This window comes from Tiliqua scincoides, chromosome 1, assembly GCF_035046505.1.
Source record: "Tiliqua scincoides isolate rTilSci1 chromosome 1, rTilSci1.hap2, whole genome shotgun sequence".
In the NCBI taxonomy this organism is placed as follows: Eukaryota; Metazoa; Chordata; class Lepidosauria; order Squamata; family Scincidae; genus Tiliqua; species Tiliqua scincoides.
Window position 1 is genome coordinate 159,958,795 of NC_089821.1, and position 20,415 is coordinate 159,979,209.

General features: G+C 43.7%; 1 protein-coding gene across 3 annotated transcripts; it reads right to left on the reverse strand.

Moving 5' to 3' along the window:
* Positions 1–950: 950 nt before the first annotated feature.
* Positions 951–12,754, reverse strand: SLC66A3 (solute carrier family 66 member 3). Of its 3 annotated transcripts, XM_066639981.1 has the most exons (8): positions 12,538–12,621; positions 9,134–9,317; positions 7,652–7,734; positions 7,493–7,562; positions 5,899–5,956; positions 4,657–4,777; positions 2,848–2,889; positions 951–1,707 (listed from the first exon to the last, which is right to left on the reverse strand). In XM_066639981.1, exons 2-8 carry the CDS (start codon positions 9,142–9,144, stop codon positions 1,616–1,618), a joined length of 477 nt encoding a protein of 158 aa, XP_066496078.1. In that variant the 5' UTR covers positions 9,145–9,317; positions 12,538–12,621; the 3' UTR covers positions 951–1,615. The 3 variants fall into 3 exon arrangements, with proteins under 3 accessions (XP_066496078.1, XP_066496068.1, XP_066496060.1); XM_066639971.1 differs by lacking the exon at positions 9,134–9,317 and having other exon boundaries at positions 4,750–4,777; positions 12,538–12,754; XM_066639963.1 differs by lacking the exon at positions 9,134–9,317 and having other exon boundaries at positions 12,538–12,752.
* Positions 12,755–20,415: the final 7,661 nt, after the last annotated feature.

Below are 20,415 nucleotides of genomic sequence, written 5' to 3' on the forward strand. Positions count from 1 at the left end.
CATGCTCACTAAAGCTATTATCGCAGAAGACCGCCTTCCTGGTGGGCATGACTTCCGCCACAAGGGTGTCAGAGCTGGCAGCCCTCTCCGTAGCCAAGGAACTCTGGCAGATCAAGGACAGGATTGTCCTCTGCACCGACCCTACCTTCCTACCCGAGGTGAACTCCGTTTCACCACTCGCAGGAGGTGGTGCTACCCACCTTCTGCCCCAACCCTTCTCATCCCAGAGCAGGAATGGCATGCCCTCGACGTGTGTCGGGCGGTGAGCTTTGATCTCTCCAGGACCTCAGCCCACCGGCGTTCAGAGGCCCCGCGCCACCTGGGCCCATTCTGCACTCATCCCCCGAGCTAACACACAACGCAGCACGTGGCACCAGATGACCGCCACTACAGATGGACACGAGACATCTGGCATCAGGCGCAGGGCTCTTCAAGCTTGGACAGTCTGGGGAGTCCAGGCAGCCCCTCCCCTCAGGCTACAGTACGCACTATGTTGACACAGCTGCATTGCCGCATGGGGAGTTACGTTGGATTGGGCTGCCCATGACATGCCTGAAATGCTACCAATCTTCATGTTTGAAATATCTTTCAAAACTCAACTGATCAAACATTTTTCACTTTGAAGTCTAGGCCTCTTGCTTCATCAGTATGGAACTGTGAAAAAATCTTGATGAGTCTCTCATTTTTTTCATACATCCGTTCATACTCGGATACAATCACCACTCCATAGCTGCACAAATGTTGGTAGCAATCAATGTACACCTTATGAAACTAGTCCTGGCAGCAGCTCTTGAAAACAGCCAGTGCAGCCAATGTTTACAAATGGGATAACTATTCATGAAGCACATGCTTTGATACATTAATCTGAAGTAAGAATAAAGACTGAAGTGGCTTCTGGTTCATATACCAAACACTTCTACAAGAAGGATGCATGATTTTATATACTTTTATTTCAACAGGAAACAAACTCATCTTTGGAGCTGAATAACAGACAATGAATTAATCCCCTGATCCAGACTCTTAGCTACACTGAAGTCCCATTAATAGAACAGGACAGGAGACAAGTCAGACTTCTAGGAAAGCCTATTTAGCTTTACTGACAAGACTGTCCATACAGTGCAAGCTATGAGTGAATGTTTAACTGCGAACTTATAACTATGAACTGTGAATTTATAGCACTTTGGGTAGAGAAGGACTCAATGGCAACTAAAATAATTATGGATGCTGAACCTTCTCTACAGGGTGGAAGAAAGTATTTAAGGCATTGGAGATGGTATTATTGGAACATGACAAATGGGATGAGTTGCAGGACACAGTTATAAGAATGGTTACCGATGGAATCAGAAATGGAGTTCTGAAGTTGATCAAACACCACATAAGGAAACACCTACTATGTGGGTACCATCCTAAACTATAGCCCATTTGAATTTCTTAGAAAACAGTATGCCCATTAAGTATTTGCATTCTAAGGGGCCTATGGAATGTTGCTTCAGATATTGCCTTCAGTCTAGACTTCAATGGCATAAATGGAATGCTAGGCTGAAGATGCGTTGTGGTCCTCAATAGTCTCTTGTGTTGGTCCCGGCTATTTAAAATAGACAAAGCAGCTTCCATCTTAGTCAGTCTTCTTCGCTGTCTTTCTGTAATGCAGTATAGTTGCTATGACCCATAAGTTAAGAGCCAACATGACTATGAAACGGACAAGAACTGAAACAGGAATTAAAACAGGTTTAGTTAACCAAGCTGTCTTGTTTCTCCATTTTACGGCATACAGTCTAAAAACATACAATTCCACTCAGAACTATAAAAACCTCATTGCATAACGCTTATTCAAGTACACGGCAATACCAAACCCTGTGTTCCTTTGCTCCCGTCGTACAAGGGAAGTTCGCACATATAAGCAGACTTCTGTGCACAGATTCCGTTACTGGAACAGAAGCAAATGTGATGCAGCAGCGATGTGCAACCAGATGCGCATTGGTCCTGAATGCCAAAATGCCAATGCAGATTGCATTGGATTCTTTGCAGCTGTGGGGTGTGCCTTTTAATTTGCCCTCTCATCCATCCTGCAAATATTTAACCCCCTTGTTTTCCTACATGAATACATGTGACACTGCTTAAAGCCCTTACATAGCACAATTCATTTTCAGAGTGTTTACTATCAAATGTCCATGATAGCCATTCTATTCCTCCTAACCATCCGTTTTTAAATACACAAATAGGGAACAGATGCCAGGTCAGAAACCATTCCAAAAATATTTTCCCTTGATAAGTTCTTGAGAAACACAGGCACTTGCAAAATTCCATTTTTTCTCTTCCAAATAGCAGCAGCTGTCTACACCAAACTAAGTGCTGTTACTTATTTTGTTATTTTTTGGAGTAAATAGTACCAAAAAATGTGTAACTTGCTTAGATCAAGTAGGCAAGCTCTAGATTTCAGGTACAGAATTCAAGGCTGATTACAATGCCAACTGGAGTGACTCAACATTTGTAACCAACCCTGGTGGTTTTCTCACCAATTCTCCTTCTATTCTGATCCTGAATTAGAGGTCTGATCTTCTCTCTTGCACCAACAAAAATGTGATCCAGTGACAGAGTCTTTCACCCATTTTGTTCTCGTTCAATTATTTCTATCAGTTACTTTTATGTAATTTCACAGCATAAAGTGCTTGGCAATACTGCATCCAATGGAAAGCAGCAGTGTAACCATGCTCAATACATAAGAACCCACATTCAGATTATTCTTAGTAGAAATTAAAGTTGCACACACACATGCAGACCACCAAGCTATTCTTTGGTATGCTGCAGTATAAATTTAGTGAATAGATGAAAGCAATACAATATTACCTGCAATATCATTTGTGGTCATTAACGTTGTAAATATTCTTGCTGTGATTTTGAGAGAGAAAGAGAGAGAGAGAGAGAGAGCATGCTTGAAATATCCAAAAGCTAGTATTTTCCATGCAAATATATTCTAAGTTTCATATGACCACTTGCCCCAAGATAACCAGGCAACTGCATGTCTGCTTTACTCAAGTAGTACAATTCAGTACAGAGATGCAAAAATCACACACACCCTTAAGAAACCCTTTTCCTCCTCTTGAAATTTTTGTGTGTTTATCCTGCCTTATTTGTTTTGAAATTTTTCTGCCCCAGCCTAAGATCAATTTTGCCCATCATCTGGAGAGTTCACACAGCTCCTAACAAAACAATCAGCACTGGTGAAAGGCAGATAACAACCACAAAGCACTGTGATCATTATTTTCCCTGGGGAGAGATGTGCGGAATCCCCTGAGAACTCTCACTATTTTGGCAAACCCTTGATCTTCCCTTGAACACCTTAGGTGAAGCAAGAACCTCCACATTTATCTCAGAGTTCTGCTACAGACAATTTTTGGCACTCACACTACTTGAGTCATGATAGCTCTGACTTACAGCAACACCTTCCATAACATGTTACTGGAAAGTTGAGCAAGGAGTGAAATTGCATCACAGGGGGCATTGGTAAATATAAGGCAGGAAATTGGCAATGATTGACCCTGCATTTCCTAGAATGCTACAATGCTATTGGCTAGAATAGCTGTTAATCATGCAAAAACAGAGGACTGTAACCAACCAGCACTAAAGGAAGCTGCATTATGGGAGGTATTACTGCAGTTCAAATAACAGGTTGGACTAATTCTGAAATGTTAAAAAAGCATTTGCTAATTAAATATAAACTGTCATTTAGGTTTGCATCCAAACTATGCACTGGTGTTCATCTCAGTTTACACAAATTACCTTTGCCTCAAATAGGTCCTGGGATTATTTGGTATGCCGTACTCTGAATGAAATTAACTGTTTTATTTCCAACAAGACTCTCAGATTATGCAAGGTTATTATTATTTTGCTACTGTTTTCCAGTTACAAATTTAAGGAACTTGCCATTCTCTTAAGGATAATCATAAAACCAGACAGTTAACTTTCCACTGATAGCTCCATTTAGATTAATTAAGGGGCAAGGCAATTTTCAGTGGCAGGGCTGCAAAGTTAAAGGCACACATTCCAGTTTTCTTGAGGCTACTTAGATTCTGGTATATTACTCCTTTCCATAAAATTCTAACACAAAGAAACAGAGAAAAGAAAAGGAGAGGGAGGTGCACCACTAGGAGAGAGGTACATCTGTAACCCTTTAATAATAAATTCTGATATGCTTCAAGATAATCTCAGTTTTCTTTTCAGGTGTTTGAGGCAGACCCAGGTTTATGGTATACTGCCCTCTCATTAAGCATGCCCTACTCCCACTATAATGTGCAATGGTAGCTTCAGATAGCTAGCTGGACTGTGATTTCAAAACAGGCAGCTGAATATTCTCACAGGTTGAATCCATGCTTTTTTAGGGAGGGGGGAATGGAAGAGAGGCCCAACACACAATGCAACAGGCAATGTTATAATAGAAACATTAATGTCACGTTCTGTTTTGCATTTAGATATACATTAGACGACATATCCAAAGAAAGTTATTCACGATGACTAGCGCCAAGTGAATTAATGAGACAAGTTAGCTGTTTTCAATGTTATTTAGTCATGACTAGCTTTCTTTGGCTGCAATCCACTAGAATCAAGTCAAAGTTTTCTTAACATTAAGGAAAAAGAGAAGGGAGTAATGCTGCTTACTTGCACAGGTGTATACTGCTATACCCCAAGTCAAGGCACTCACTTGTCCAGAATCTCTAGTCTGCCAGAGATACTTGAGCTGAGCATACTTACTTGCTGTACTGACTAGAGTACTCATGTTCTGCAGAGAAGTGAGAGAAAAAGCACAAATGTTAAAGCTGAGAACGGCCATATGGATTCTGAAGGGTCAAGGCTCTGCAAGAGAGTACGTATTTTGCATGTAAGTAAGTAGCACCTCCATGCTCTGGACACTACACTGACAGACACAGCAAACCTTCTTGCCACAGCTCGCATTGATGTGCCATCCTGGATGAGCTGCACTACCTGAGCCACTTGTGTGGATTGCAGACTCCACCTCATGCTGCCACTAGAGTGACAGCACCGCCCGCTACTTCAAAGGTCACCCAAACATCAGCCAGAAAGCATAGGGACTGCGAAGTGGTCTGTGGTCACCACCTGCAGAACCACTCCTTTATTGGGGGTGTCTTGTTACTTGCCTATGATTTCCACCTGTTGTCTACTCCATTTGTGCAAGCATGTGAACTTGATTGTCAATCGGTGTGGCTTCCTAGGTGGACAGTTTGATTTCACAGAAGTGTGATTGACTTGGAGTGACATTGTGTTGTTTAAGTGTTCCCTTTATTGTTTTGAGCAGTGTGTATTAAATCAGATCTTTGATCCATTAAGTTAGTATTGTCTGCACACAGACTGGCAGCTGCTTTCAATGATGGAGTCTTTCCCAGATCTGGGTTTGAACTTCCACATGCAAAGTGTATGTTTCTACCAGTGAGCCAGTCCTTTGAGAGGCTGTATGTATGGGTTTAATGGTGGGGGGAGGGGAACAGGGCTCAAGTCTGTCTGGATGTCTTGTCTTTGTTTTGAAGCTGCTCCCACTAATCCCAAATGTTGTGGACTGCTTAGGCTTATTGGGGGGGGGGCGGGGGGGGCGGTGCAATTCTGCACAAACTCTCAACACAAACATACTTTGTTCATACTTTCTGGGAATTCGTCCAATTCAATTTAAATACGAGGCTTCTCTGATCAGTGACCTCAGAAATTTTTCTTAAAATTAATGATGCTCCTGATATACCTTAATGAAGGTGAAAAGAATGGCTCATTTTCAGACACTTGAACCCATTTCTACTTTTTCAAAGCCACGGATTCCCACAGCATAATGAACGGTGTCGTCCCAACCAGCAAACCAAAAACGAGACAGAGAAGCACAGTCTTCCAGCTACTCACCATAGCCAGGTCAATTATCCATTTCTGCAGGGTCATCAGGTACCATCCTGCCACAAACCTAATCTTAAGTGTTAAGTTGCATAAAGATCATGTTAATCAGGTGGACATTTGGTACAGATTTTGTTGAAAAGTGGTATAAAAATACTGTTAATAATAGTAATAAATAATACTACACTATTTTTTACATTCGCATATTCACATTGTCATACATTGAGGAATACATTGTAATATACACAGAGTTGTAAAACAAAAAACCTCAGTGCCAACATTTCTTGTTGTGCAGTGCAGAAATAGCAGTTCACACCAATCCTACTATAGTCCCTGCCACTACATAAACAGCTAGGTTCAGTTCCATACACAATCAATTTGCATGGAACCTTTCCACAGAACTTTGCCCAACGATTAAATTTAAAGCATGCCCTCTGAGCGCGTCTGATCCCTGAAGAGCATAGGAAGCAGCCCTATACAAAGCCAGACCAGTGAACCATCTAGTTCAATATTGCCAAAACTGACTGGCAGTGGCTTACTTGAGAGTTCCAGGCAAGGCTCTTTTCCAGCCATGCTGCCAGGGATTGAAGAAGATATGCCCTAGTTTGGCTGGCAATGATCAAGTCAAGTTCTGCATTCGTAGATGTGGAGTATAAACCAGGGCTATGTCTGTTTTTCTGATTCTGTAAGCATTGAGTTGGCAATAGGCACAAAACTAAGCACCTCAGGGCCCAACCCTAACCTCAGCCATCCTGCACAATGCTGAGCCACTGATACAGCCTCCACTGCATCCTGTGGGCTGGCTGGGGACCAGGCAGCCCAGAAGAGGCAAGTTAAGAAACTTTTTACTTGCCTCCTCTGCCATTCCCCGGACCCGAATGGGCCTACTCAAATCTACTCCAGCTATTTTGTAGGTGTAAATCTGTTAGGTCCAAGGAGGCATGTTGGGCCCAGGATGGGGGCTCTGGATCTAGTGGATGCTGCTTCTGCCAAGTTTTAGCCCAGCCCCGCTCCCAACTTGATCTGCCCCCACTGCCACCTTACCTGCTCAAGCAGCTGGTCACAGCTGCCAGTGCAGGGCACACCAGGTTCTGCACCACCAGCAGCGAGCTGTCTGCAATTAGAGCAGCTTGGGTAATGGTGGCCCACAAGTCTGCCATCTCATCACAAAGATAGGATTGGCCTATTGAATTTTCATTTCATTCACAGAAGGGATGGTGAAAAGAATTTCCTGAAAGGAGATGGAGCTTGGTTGTCCCTCCCTACAGTAACTATATAGAATAATGTATATATTTTTTAAGCCCAGTGTATATATAACCTAAACATAAAGGAATCTTGTGCATTAAAACAAGGACATTCAAATTATGCCTTGAAATGTCTTATATAGGTCTCTTGTTCAGATTACTTTGGCACAATGAAATCAATTGCAAATACATGCAAATACAGCATCTTAATGCATGAGTAAACTTTCTACTGAGATGCAAGAATTGAGACTATCAAAAGTATACTCACACACACAACTAATATTGATGGTGACTGAAGATGGAATACAGTTGTTAAAAATATTGTACAAGTGGAAATGACAAGTTATATAATTAAAGGATACATGACTGTGTAAGACAAAGCATGCTTCATTTTGCCACTGTAATGCAGGACAAAGAGCAAAAGAATAACATCTGAAACAAACAAAATTAGCATTATCATATGATCTAAGAACAAAAAAATGAAGTAATAACAAAAGGTGGGATGAGAAGCTATGTATTACCTTGTATAATGATGATGGGATATTCTACATATGTTGGTAAAGGATAATCGTAGTAACTCATGTACCGTAAGCATACAAGGAAGCTGAAAAACAAAGGTATAACAACTTCAACACAATCCTAAGTGCGCCTAAATGAGAATAAGATATATTTGATATCCGTGTGCCAGTCTGTCTAGGATCATGGTAAAAGGCTATTGCAAACACTGTAATAAGATCTCCCGGTATTAATCCTTCTCAATAGACTGATCTTGATCACATTAAGAGAGTGGGTTGCAGTGGCATTTCTGTGGCTGCAAAAATGACTTTAGCATCAATGCAGAAATATTTTTATTGCCTACTAAAGGTCATAGGTATAAAAAAAAATAATCTTCAATTTGCAGATACATTTGCAACAGAAAAAGTAATGTGCCAACTTAAAGTAACCAATGATATGGTAAAATATGCTGTTTTCCTCCAAAGTAACTCTTCCTACTGCATTTTGTTCTGCAGTAGGCATGCACTCCTGATCAGCAATTGTGGAAGGCAGACACTGACTGAAGCCCCTTTAATTCATCCCATAAACATCTAAGAGAAAATTAGGAAAAGAAAAAAAATCAACATAAAACTAAAATAAGACTAAGGGAGAAAATATGACCTACCATTCAGGTGGGCATTTTGCCATTTTTGTTCTAACTTGTGTGCCAAGTGAAATAATGCCTTTTCAAACAACACAGTGCCAATCACAAGAAGTCCCAGCACATCTTATTTGATGGAAACATCTGACTATGTGCCTTAATACTAAGTATGTCCACCTTTCTAGTCCTATTCAAACATATTATGTAGATTCTTTCTGTGATGCTGCTCCCCCCCCCAAAACGTGCCCCAAGCACCTGCACAAGTACAGCATCTGCACTGAGAAAGGGTGTACCCAAGGAGCCTCTCTCCCTATTATCTGGAATGCTGGAAGGAAGGGGGGGGGGGTTTAGTAGGCACATTGGTGCAAGGCCCTCCAAAAACTTGTGGACAGTCTCCACATGATGTCTGTCCAAATGGGGCTTCTATCATCTTTACTTCTGAATCATGATAGACTGCTAAGCAGTGCTGACATGAGACCTAAAGTACTTCATGGTAAACTCTCCCTCACTATTTACATGCTTAACACATAGATAATTGTCAGGCTAAGCTTTTATTCCAAGGCTTGTTGCCTGTCCCAGACCCCACCACTTTCTCTCATTTCTGTAGGTAGGCTAATTAATCGCTTAGGCTAAACTTTTTAATAGACCACCTTGACTGTTGTAATGGAAATGCACAAAATCCTCAAGGAGATAAGGCAGTGATTTTCAACCCTTTTCATCTCCTGGCACACTGACAAAGCACTAAAATTGTCAAGGCACACCATCAGTTTTTTTACCATTGACAAGGCACACCATGCTGCTGGTAGGGGGCTCAAATCCTTCAATTGCCCTACTAATAAATGACCCTCCCCAAAATCCAGTGACATACCTGAGGACCATCTGCGGCACACCAGTGTGCCATGGCACAGTGGTTGAAAATAGCTGAAGTGTGGTGTGAATAGTGGCCCCTTGCTCTGACAGGCACCAGGGCCACCAGGGCAGGATTGCAGTGAGTGTACTACACAGCTGCAGTCACTTGGCAGTCAAAAGGCCCTCAGGGTTAAAAGTAGCACCTGCAGGAAGGAAAAAGGGTGTTGGTAGTAGAAGGGGGAAAGCTTGGAGAAGGAAGGCGAGCAAGTGAGAGTTAAACTGTGGGATTAATGGACTGAGAAACTAATGGACTAGCTGACCTGTTGACTGAGGGATTAATGGACTAATGGACAGACGGGCAAATGGACTTCTAAGGTTTGCTGAAACAAGGACTGCTGAAACAGAGGCTGCTGGAGGCACTGCAGATTGGTGTGTGGCTGCCATGCCTGAGATATTGCTGTAGTGGCTGAAGAAGCTGCTGGCAGGAGAGGGGAGGAAAGAGCAACTCTGCAGGTCGAACAGGCATGCTACCCTGGTGGTGGGGTAAAGCAGTGCTACAGTGTAGAACTAGGGCCATTGTTGTGGAATGAAGGGGAGCTAATTAACTTAAAGGGGCATAAGTTCTCTAATTGAAGCCTGGACTGGGAATGTGGCAGAACAACTATGTAGGGTGCTTCACTTGCATTATCTTGTTGCAATCCTTACAACTGTATAAGGTTGGTGAGTACCACTATCCTCCTACTGCAGATGGGGAGTTGAGGAGGAAAGGGAATGGCTTGCCCAGAGCCACCTAGCAAGTTCATGGCAGAGGTAGATCTGAACCAGGGAAGCTTGGTCTCTTTGTCATTACAACACAGAATCACAGTGGTTGACTCCAGGAGTTTAACCCAAGGGTCGGCTGCAAGTAGGGTCTGCAGCAGTCATCAGGAACTGGGTATAGACTAGACGTAAAAATTCAGGGGTAGGACCAGCTGGTGTGATCTGCAACCCCATTACAGATTTGCTGAAAGTGAGATTAGATCTGTGGTGACCCTGTGGTGGTGTTTTATCCCTATTCTGTCACAGATCCTCAGTTTTGTATTTTGAGATAAACTCATATGTTTTGTATGCTGTACAAATTTTTAATCTTTTGGTCAATTTTCTTATTTCATCCCTGCTACTTTCAAAGTACAGGTTGAGTCTCATTATTTGCGAGGGTTCCATTCCAAGAACTCATGTGGATGGGAAAAAAACACACTATGGCAAATCAATTTAAAAAACAAAGTCTCTTTGCTCTGGTGATTTGAAAACAGCCTTGCTAACCTTTTGAAATGCACATAGAGGCCATCAGTCTCTCTCCAGGTGCTTAGGCTTCACTAGAGGCAGCAATCCCTCCCTTCAGCAGGAGCCCAGCAAGGAGGAAGAATGGAGAAGGTGATAATGGCTGCCATTTTGCCTTTTTTTTCACATGCTCAGGGGGGAGGAGTGAAGCCTGCACAGAATGAATGGATTGTCAGACTCCTAACCCCTCTGGCATTACTAAATGACTGTTTTCCGTTAATTTAAAGGGCCCTTCTCATCAGCTTTGAGATAGAAGAATCTGTGGATACTTAGGTTATACCTGTAATCACTTGCATGACTGTCTCTCTGCAACAGTAAAAAGCAGTTTTTTAAACTGTGATTTTTAAAAGAGATGCATTTTTTCCCTTCTCCAGGGATCAGCACATTCCTTTTCATTTGCAGGGGCCATTTGTGTTGAGTCACATCCATGTATTAAAAAATCTGTGCATAACAAGGATGGATTTGTGGTTTCCTTAAATGTGTGTCTAAACAACGCCCCTATAAAGGCTGTTCCACCTTAACCTTCTTTAAAAGCCTAGGAACTCCCCACCTTTCACTTTCACCTGTACACTCCATAGGAGTGCAGAAGTAGAGGTAAAACTTGGCATTCTTGGCAAATCATGTACTCTAAAAATGGCTCTCAGCATTTTATTATTTTTGCTGTGGTTTCATGGTCCTGGCCAGAAGTTTATGAATCACTGAAGTAAAGTAACTTATTCCAACAACCCAATCCAGAAAAAGTCCCACATTATTAAATGGGGCCTGCTCCCAGGAACATATGACTGTGTTCATTTTTCAGCTTTTAGCACTAGAGAGTTGTTCTTTTTCCACCTTCCAGCTTACTTGAATTGTGTTCATTTTTCACTTTCTAGCATGCTCACCATGTTAGCAATCTGAATTGCAAACTTGGAGCTAGAAAATATGGCTGTCTCCATGTATGTGTTTCTACTGGCAGCCTCCATACATTATGGTTACAACATGGCAACCTCCATGCAGTTGATTTTAATGACTGGACACCATTTTGACATTTTAAAAATGAACTGGCCTAAGAAGCATGCTTGAAGTGTGCTAAAAACATCATTTCCTCCTATTTGCTATCTGAAAAATGAATGCAGCCTCTGTATACGATTGGAGTCTCAACTCCCTTTCTTAGAGCCAAACTGGACATTTCTTTTATTTAAAAAAAAAAGTTCAGGGTTCAAGATCAAAGTCAGACCCTCCAACCAGGAATCGTGTTCTATGATTCTATAATCCTAAAAGCCACCGCTGCCCAACATTGCATATACTCAACAGGGATCAGATGTGTACACCTGTGGGCTGGGCAGAAAGAGGCTGCCTACAATCTGTGAGACAAGCACTCTGTGCAGGCTCATTGGCATCACTTACTGATTCTAACAGACTGACTTGCGTTTTACACTAAACCTACACTAAGTGGCTCCCCTGTGAAAGCAACAGCCAGGGATTCCATTTGGAATGCCAGGGCTGGGCGCAGCAGAGTTGGAACTTGTGAAACCATCAAGCACTGGGCTGCAGGATGAGGGCACAGGAGGCAGCCACCTGGCTGAGGCAGGGCCTGACTGCCAGCTGCCCACCTCTGGGGAAGTTTGTGTTCACACGTCTGCGCTCCATCCTGGAAAAAGGCACCTATTAATGTACTAAATAAGGGCCCGATCCTATCCAATTTTCCAGTGCTGGAAAAACTCCAGTGGAATTTTCCTGTGGTGGAGGGGCAGTCACTGGAGTCTTCTCACGGCATGGGAACAACATGCTGCATTGTGGCTATGCCAGAGCTGAAAAGTTGAATAGGATGGGACCCTAAGTTAATAAAGGAGAGTGCCTCTGGACATGTGCTAAGTGCCTTTCCCTCGTCGTCACGTTAGTATTACGCAAGATCAAGCTTCGAGCTGTCGAAGTTGAACACTCAAAGGCGGAGCCCAACTCTATGCGTGTCTACTCAGAAGTCAGTCCATTACAGTCAGTGGGGCTTGCTCCCAGGAAAGTGTGGCAAGGATGGCAGCCTGTGCGGAGACCCCAGCAACAGAGAAAGAGAAAGGCGGCTGCTGCCCAGGAAGGAAGTCTCTTCTGCTCCTCGGCCGCCCTTACCCGCTGAGCTCCAGCACCAAACTCTCCAGGCTGATTCCCCGGGCGGACTTGGCAGCCAGCACGGCGGCTCCCTGCGGGACCTTGAGCACCGAGCACGCCAGGATGGTGCTCCAGTTGGCGAAGTCCAGCAGCAGCGCCGACCCCATCGCGCCGCCGCCCCGGGCTTGAAGACCCGCCCTGGCAGCGGAGAGCGGAGAGGCGGCAACGTGGTGCTGGCTGCTGGCGCCGCCTCCTCTTCCCCCCACGCAGGAGGCGGGCTGCAGCCCCAGCCAGCCTTTCCTGCGAGTAAGCCCCGCTGAACGCCTTGGGGCTCGCCTCGAAGTAGGCACGCAGAGGCTGGTTGGAATGTTGGCGTCTTTGCGCGCGCGGGGGTTTCAGTCCAGCCCCCCCCGCTGCTCAGCCATCGCCAGTCCAACCTGGGGGGTGCAAAGGCTGCTCCCGGCTTGCCAACTCTTTCCCTGCTCCTGTGTCTTTAACACAGGACCTTGATCCACCCACGTGAGCAAATGCTCCTCCTTGTATCCATGGCCGGAAAAGTTTCTCCTCCTAATTCCTGCGCATCCAGGGGCTGTTCAGGGCACCAAAGAAAGTTCAGTCTTCCCGATCGGTTGCAAATCCTACTGACTTTCTCCGCATCCCATGATGCAGTTCAGCCTCTGCTTCCTACCCGTAGTATATCCCCCATTTTCCCCCTCTCACTGGCGGAGCTACTAACAGTGCTACTAACTGTTTCATTGCGAGCAAACACTCCTCTGCTGAAGCTTTCACCATTGTGCGGCACTTGTTGATTGCTTGCCTGACATCAACTCTTAAAGGCTGCAATCCTATCCATCTGGGAGTAAGCTCCACTGACAGTGATGGAACTTCCTTCTGAGTAGACATGCATAGGATTAGGCTCAAAGCTACGTTGCCATCTTTACTTGGACCTCAGCTACTGGGAGCAAATTCATTGCAACTTTATTCTTAGTAGATGATGCACAAATGTAAGGGTAGCCAGACCAAAGATCCTATGTTCTAGTTTGCCAGAGTTGCACTGCCTTGCCAGGGGTTAATTTCTTTAGAAAGAGATACCGAGGCTCGTGAGTGTCTGGAATCCACTCTGTCCAACCCTGGAAGTCGTTGTCTTAATCTTAAATGTTTAAGGACAGCATGTGTGCATGTGATTCTGTACTTGCAAAGGGGAAATGCACTTTCTGCACATGCTTGGGAACCTTGTTCTTTCACACAGGCTAGGACTGAAAGCTGACATTCATCATGACTTTTGGGAATAAACCCATCCCTAACAGCGCAATCTTCTACTTGTCTACTCAGAAGTAGGTCCCATTTTAGTCCATGAGTCTTACTGCCAGGTAAGTGTGGATAGGATTGCTCTATTTTCTGATATTTGTTTTTTGGGTTGTCTTAAAATTGTGATTTTAAATTTAACATGTTTGCTAAATCAGCTCCTGATCTGAAACTGAGGGTTGCTTAAAATGATGCCATCTTTGACTGTAAGCGCTTTCCTGCATGCAGGTTTCTCATGTGCTGTTCAGTGCGCTCATAACTCACAATTTATGGAAACACCCTTGCACAAGCTATGATTCCATATCCAGGTTGATACTAGGAAAACAGCATGCATATGTTTACCCCTGCTGTCTACTCAATGGTGACATTTTATGTTCCCCTCACACACACAAAAGCATTTTACTGTAACCACAGAGCTGGATTACTCATAATATCTGTATGAATAATTTAAATATAAGAACAGTGATGGCTTTTTCTCAGCATCATTGGATTGGGCTGCCTGGCACTGTGTGATAGAGGAGCCTTCCACCTGATCTTGCAGCTAAGAGCAGTATTTAAACTGCTTCAGTTTAGCCTTTCCTTATAGCCTGCTTGTGTCAGATGGTCTGTAATACCTGTAATATGAAAAAGAGCAAAACACCAAGTCCAAATCTAAAAACTGAATTAACCTAATAGCTTGGTATTCTTATATTTCTTTGGCAGTTACCCTAGGATGACCTTAATCTATGACATGAAAATGATACCAAGATCACACTTCTTTTTTTTTTCAAAAAAAGTTTAAAAGTACTTATGTGGTTCAACTAAAAATTCTGACCTATTCTTAAGAATGGTTCCAGACATATTTTTTTTCTTCTCAAATGCTCAATCACATTTTACAAATCCATTACTCTTCAGTTAATGCTCTCGCTGGATTGAATTAGTACAGAGCAGGACTTCGTCCATGGGCTCTTGCTGAGAGGCACCACGGCAAGCTCTCAGTGTAGAAGTCCTGGAACGTGGCCAGGAGAGAATTGCAGAGTGCTGTTTATTATGACACAGTAGGCGAGATGTGGTTTCTTGGCACACATCCAGCTTTTATGATTCCTCATCCCACATTCTTTATATTAATTATGGGCTTTGTAAAAACTTATTTGCTTGTCTCTCCTAAGTTTCCTTCTAATCAGTTGCATTGGATGACCCCTAGTCCTAGTATTGAGGGATAAAGACTAATTACGTTGGATAGAAGTTCTTGTCCCTCTCTCACAAGCTAGATAGAACAATGAAACATAAACAAGGGGATACAGGTTGGGCTGCTAGTCACTGAACTTATAAATATTGAGTAGTGTCTTGTTATCAAGGATGATAGGATTAATGCAATATTTAGTCGAGATTTGGAATGCAGAGAAGTTCAGTCAGCTAAAAAGACTTCAGATGACACTCAAGGCTGACTTAAAAATAGCAAAAATGCTAGGAAACTCTTGTGCAACAAGGTTTTTATAAAATAAAAGATATTAATATAGAAAATGTTTCAGATTTTATCTGTGATCTCCTTGACGTTGGTAGAAATCAACTGATGAAACAGCAGTTCACCATGTTGGTGGGCCCTCATGAGCTTTCAAGGTGATGAGTAGCAACAGTGCTTTTCCTAGTGCTAGGCAGTCAGAGTTGCTATTTAATTCCTCCCACAGTGCCTCCAATGTAGAGTTTTTCCAGAGTGATGCTAAAGTTATTTTCCAGAGTCAGGCAGAATTTTTTTTTTTAAGGGCATCAGGTGATAGTGCAGGTATCAATGGCTGTTGGACCTCTCAGAATGCTGGTTCCCACATTTGCTAAAGGGTCCTGTATGGTGACACTGGGCCTGATTAAGCTATCTAAGGGCCAATCCTATCCAATTTTCCAGCACCAATGCAGCCATGGTGCAGCCCCAAACTGCTCCCTCACCACAGGATGCAGGGCACACCCCACTGGCATGGATACATCAGTGCTGGAAAGTTGTGTAGGATTTGGCCCTAAGTCCAACAGAAGACTGGAAATGGATTAGTCTGCAACCTAGTCTGGGTGTCTGGAATCCTGGCTAGGCTTAAGGAATATAGACCATCACAGTGAGAAAAAGAGTGCATACTTGGTATGCCCAAGAACTTAGTGTAAAATCCTGCCGTATCTCCAGTTCCAAAGTTTCTCAGGGCTCCAAAAGCCATTTGCTTGAGATTTGGGAGAGCTAATGTCATGTTCGTCAAGTAGACAGTACTAGAACAGATGGACCAATCATCTGATTCATCTTAAATGCAACCCCCCCAAAAAATCACATAGCAGAATGAAGAGAAAGCAGAGCCAGTAGGTGTAGTACAAGTTTATTTCAAGCTAATCTCTTTATTTTCCAACACGTTTCAAACACAAACCATCTCCATCAGAGGAAATTGTTTAACATGAAAATTAAGACATCAATATACATTAAAAAAAAAAATCAACATTCTTCAGCCCACATCAGACCACGTTCCTTAGTTCGGCAATTCTTCTAGTATTAATGAAAAACCTGCATTCTGTACATTTATCTCCACACTGAAGAGCACTGGGAAATCTGGATACCAGCTTGTAAAAAAAACTTCTCTAGCGTACATTGGCTTTGTCCTCAATTCTGACTGAATAGAAGGCAGTTTCATATGTTTTAACAAAACGATAGATGCAGGACTCTTCCCCTTCAAAAATAATTCAAGGTCTTAGATGAGAATATTTAAATAGAATAAAGAGCAGGGTCTTAGATGAGAATGTTTCCCTTGTGAGTTAGGAAACTCCCTCATGTCTGATGCTATTATACTTCAAAGAGGCTATATCACAGATGACAAGCTGTGTTGAGGTCTGAACCCAGGAAATCACTCAGGTCCTGTGCACAGGAGGGAATGTAACAAACGCTGTGGTGAACAGACAGTTTGTAGCAAGTAACGGAGCAGCTGTTCCTGATTGCTGACTCTGTGCAGCTGATTGTGGGTGTGCCTTGTGCATATAACAAGGCCGAAGACAAACACTCCTCGGTGAGTGAGGGGGTGAGTGAGAGTGAGCGTGTAGGGTGGTGAGTGTTAAGGAATAGGAATCAGGATGCCGTATATGTGTGTTGCTATATGACTGACCAGTGTTGCTGTAAGTATCCTTGTATATAATATATCTTGGTGATGGAACCTAACTCTCGTGTCAAGTGCCTCTTTGCCTTCTGAGAGTTTGCCTTGGACATCAGCTTAGAGTTTCTGTTGTGCTGCCCTTTGATTTTGCTCTGCTGGAGACTCCTACACTCCACCCCCAAACCTCCCACAACAGGTTATGGGCCCAGGCTGTTGATGTTTCCAAGGTCGTTCCTGTTTTCATTTGCTGCCTGGAAGCGTGAGTCTTATCTGCTGTTGCTGTAAGACAGAATGCAGGCTGATGGCACCGAGATGGCTTTGACAGGCTTTCCTATTGTAAAGCTCCATGAGACAAATTACCTCACCTGGGCTACCCATGTGGAAATGTTCCTACGTAAGGAGGGGCTATGGACTGTGGTGGAGAACCCCCCACCCCAACCGGACGCTGCTGAAAGGAGGTTGGTGGAACGTGCGCTGGCTACCATTGTGTTATGTGTGGGAGAGAGTCAGATTGTGCATATTCGTGGCATTGCCTCTGCAGCTGTGTGTTGGGAGACCTTGAGACAGATTCATATACAAACAACTGTGGCCTCAAAAATTGCTCTCACACAGCAGTTGTATCGTGCTCAGATGCGGGCAGGAGCCAGTGTTACAGAGCACATGCTCTACATGAAGAACTTGTTCCTGAGGTTGCAGGAGCAAAATATGACTTTTCCAGAGATGCAGAAAGCCTATATTGTGTTATCTTCCTTGGATCAGACCTTTGACCATTTGGTCACTGCCTTGGAATGTTTACCAGAGGCTCAATTGACTCTTGCTTACATCACTGGCCGGCTGCAGCAGGAGCAAGAGCGACGTCTGGAAAACAACTCCAGAGGAAGGACTACGTCTGCCCCTGTTTCTGCAGGTGCAACCTGCGGTATGGGTGTGTCCTCCTCCGTGCCTGCACTGCACTATGTGAGGAAGTGTTTTTCCTTTGGTGCGGAGGATCATTTACAAAGGGCCTGCCCTGCGAGGAGGGGCTCCAGGAAGCCTCGAAGGCAAGGGCCACCCAGCAGACATAGACCAGATATTTCTCTGGTACATGCAACTGAAAAGGAGTCAACCTCCATTGTATGGATATTGGACAGTGGTGCAACTGAGCATGTAGCAAATTCTAAGAGTGTTTTTTCCACTTTAGGATCACCTGATAAGTCTTACGTGGTATTGGCAGACCGGCTGTCCTCTCCTGTGGAAGGATGTGGGGTAGTTCGCTTGCCAGAACTGTGTGAACCTTTGGAGGGGGTCCTATATGCTCCGAATTTACAACACAGTTTGCTCAGTGTATCAGCGTTGTGCAAAAAGGGCTATCATGTTGTTTTTGCTGGGAAGCATTGCACAGTGTCCAAACAAGGGAAGAAATGTATGCTGGGAATTGAAAAAGATGGCCTGTTTGTTGTCCAGCCTAGGGCTGAGGCACATGTTACACATGCTATCCACCCTAAGCATCATGGTTGCATCCATGTCTTGCATAGGTCCTTAGGACATCCAAGCTTTAAGGCTGTTTTGCAAACTGTAAAGCATTCAAAGGGCTTGAATTTAACCCCTTGTAAAGAGTTCCTGGACTGTGCTGTTTGTAAAAAGGTTAATATAACAGCAGCTTCTGTGGCAAATAGGAGTGAGCGGGTAGCTAGTAAACCCCTAGAGCTTGTTGACTCAGATCTAATTGGACCCATGGATAAATCCATTGGTGGTGCCAGGTTCCTACTGCTTGTGCTTGACAGATATTCAAAATATATGTTCTGTTTTCCACTAAGGTCTAAAACACAGGTGTTTTCTACGTTTAAAAGATGGGCGGCTTATGCAGAACGTAGGTTTGGCCACAAGCTAATTAGTCTGCAAACAGATGGTGGCACTGAATATTTAAACGAACCTTTTATGACTTGGCTAGAGAGAAAAGGTGTGCACCATCGTTTGTCAAATCCTAATTGTCCTCAGGAGAATGGTGTTGCGGAAAGATATGGCAGAACGTTGCAGACCAAGATACGCGCTCTTCTAACAGATAGCCAACTTCCTTATGGCTATTGGGCGGAGGCTGCAAAATGTGCCTGCTATGTCTTTAATCGTACCTACTCCTCTGTAGTTGGAATGACTCCCTATCAAATGTTACATGGGGAACCTCCCTCTTTAAAACATTTATACCCATTTGGTACATGTGGGGAAGTACTGGTGCAGAGAAGACGCAGAAAGCGAGCTCCCAGAGCTCAGCCTGTTACACTGCTAGGTTATGAACCTGGAAGTAAGGGATATAGGTTAATGACCAAGACAGGCAAGTTAATAATATCCAGGTCTGTGAAATTTTATAACCCTAAGTGGGCTTCAGTAGAACACACTCCCTCTGTGTTTATACCTCTCGCACCTGGGATTGATGAAAGGGAGAGTGCTTCTCAATCGCCTAGAAGGGTGTCACCTAGACAACAGGTACAACAGAGTAGGAGAGAAGAGGGACTACGTGAACCCAAAATTGAAAGTAGGCAGGAAACTGAAATAACTACACAGGATCCTGTTTCACCTGTCTTACGCAGAACCACACGAGTGACAAAACCCCCTGAGCGGTATGTGCCCGAGTCAATTTCAATGTGTCAGACTGTAGGGCCGGAGCCCCGGGATTACTCCCAAGTTCAGAAGCTCCCTAGAGCTGAGAGGATATGCTGGAAGGAGGCCATGAAGGCTGAAATTGTACATAAAAGATCATGGAGAAAACCAGATACTTGTGACTGTGTTTGTGGATGATCTTATTGTTATGGCTAAGACTCCTCAGAAAATTGAGGAGGTATTAATAGAGTTAAGGAAACACCTCACTCTAAGAACCCTTGGTCCCATTAGTAAATATCTCGGAGTGAATGTAATACCCACTCCCGGAGGGTACAAATTGCACCAGGCACAGAAAATAGTAGAGTTGTTAGAGAGGTGCAATATGAATGAGTGCAAAGGTTGCAAAACACCTATGGTCCCTAATTTTATGCAAACTGCAAGTGCAGAAAGTCCACCTTGTGATCGAGAAATGTATCAATCAGTAGTGGGCAGCGTGCAGTATCTTTCTCAGTGAACTAGACCTGATGTTGCTTGTGCCATTAATATACTGAGCAGGTTTGTATCCGCTCCTACACAGCAACATTTCCAAGCACTAAAAAGACTGCTAAGATATCTGAAGGGTACTCTACATCATGGGCTAGTTCTTCATCCACAAGGTCCAGAAGAACTACTCATATATGCTGATGCAGACTGGGGCAATTGTCCAGACACAAGAAAGTCTATTTCTGGACTAGCTATATTGTTTGCAGGTGCTCTGATCGGCTGGTGTTGCGTAAAGCAGACCTACGTTGCGCTATCCTCATCAGAAGCAGAATATGGTAGTCTATCCTTGGCCTGTACCGAGGTAATATGGTACAAACAGTTGTTGATAGATCTAGGGCTTAACATGAGTGTACCAATCCAAATTCTGGAAGACAACGAAACTTGT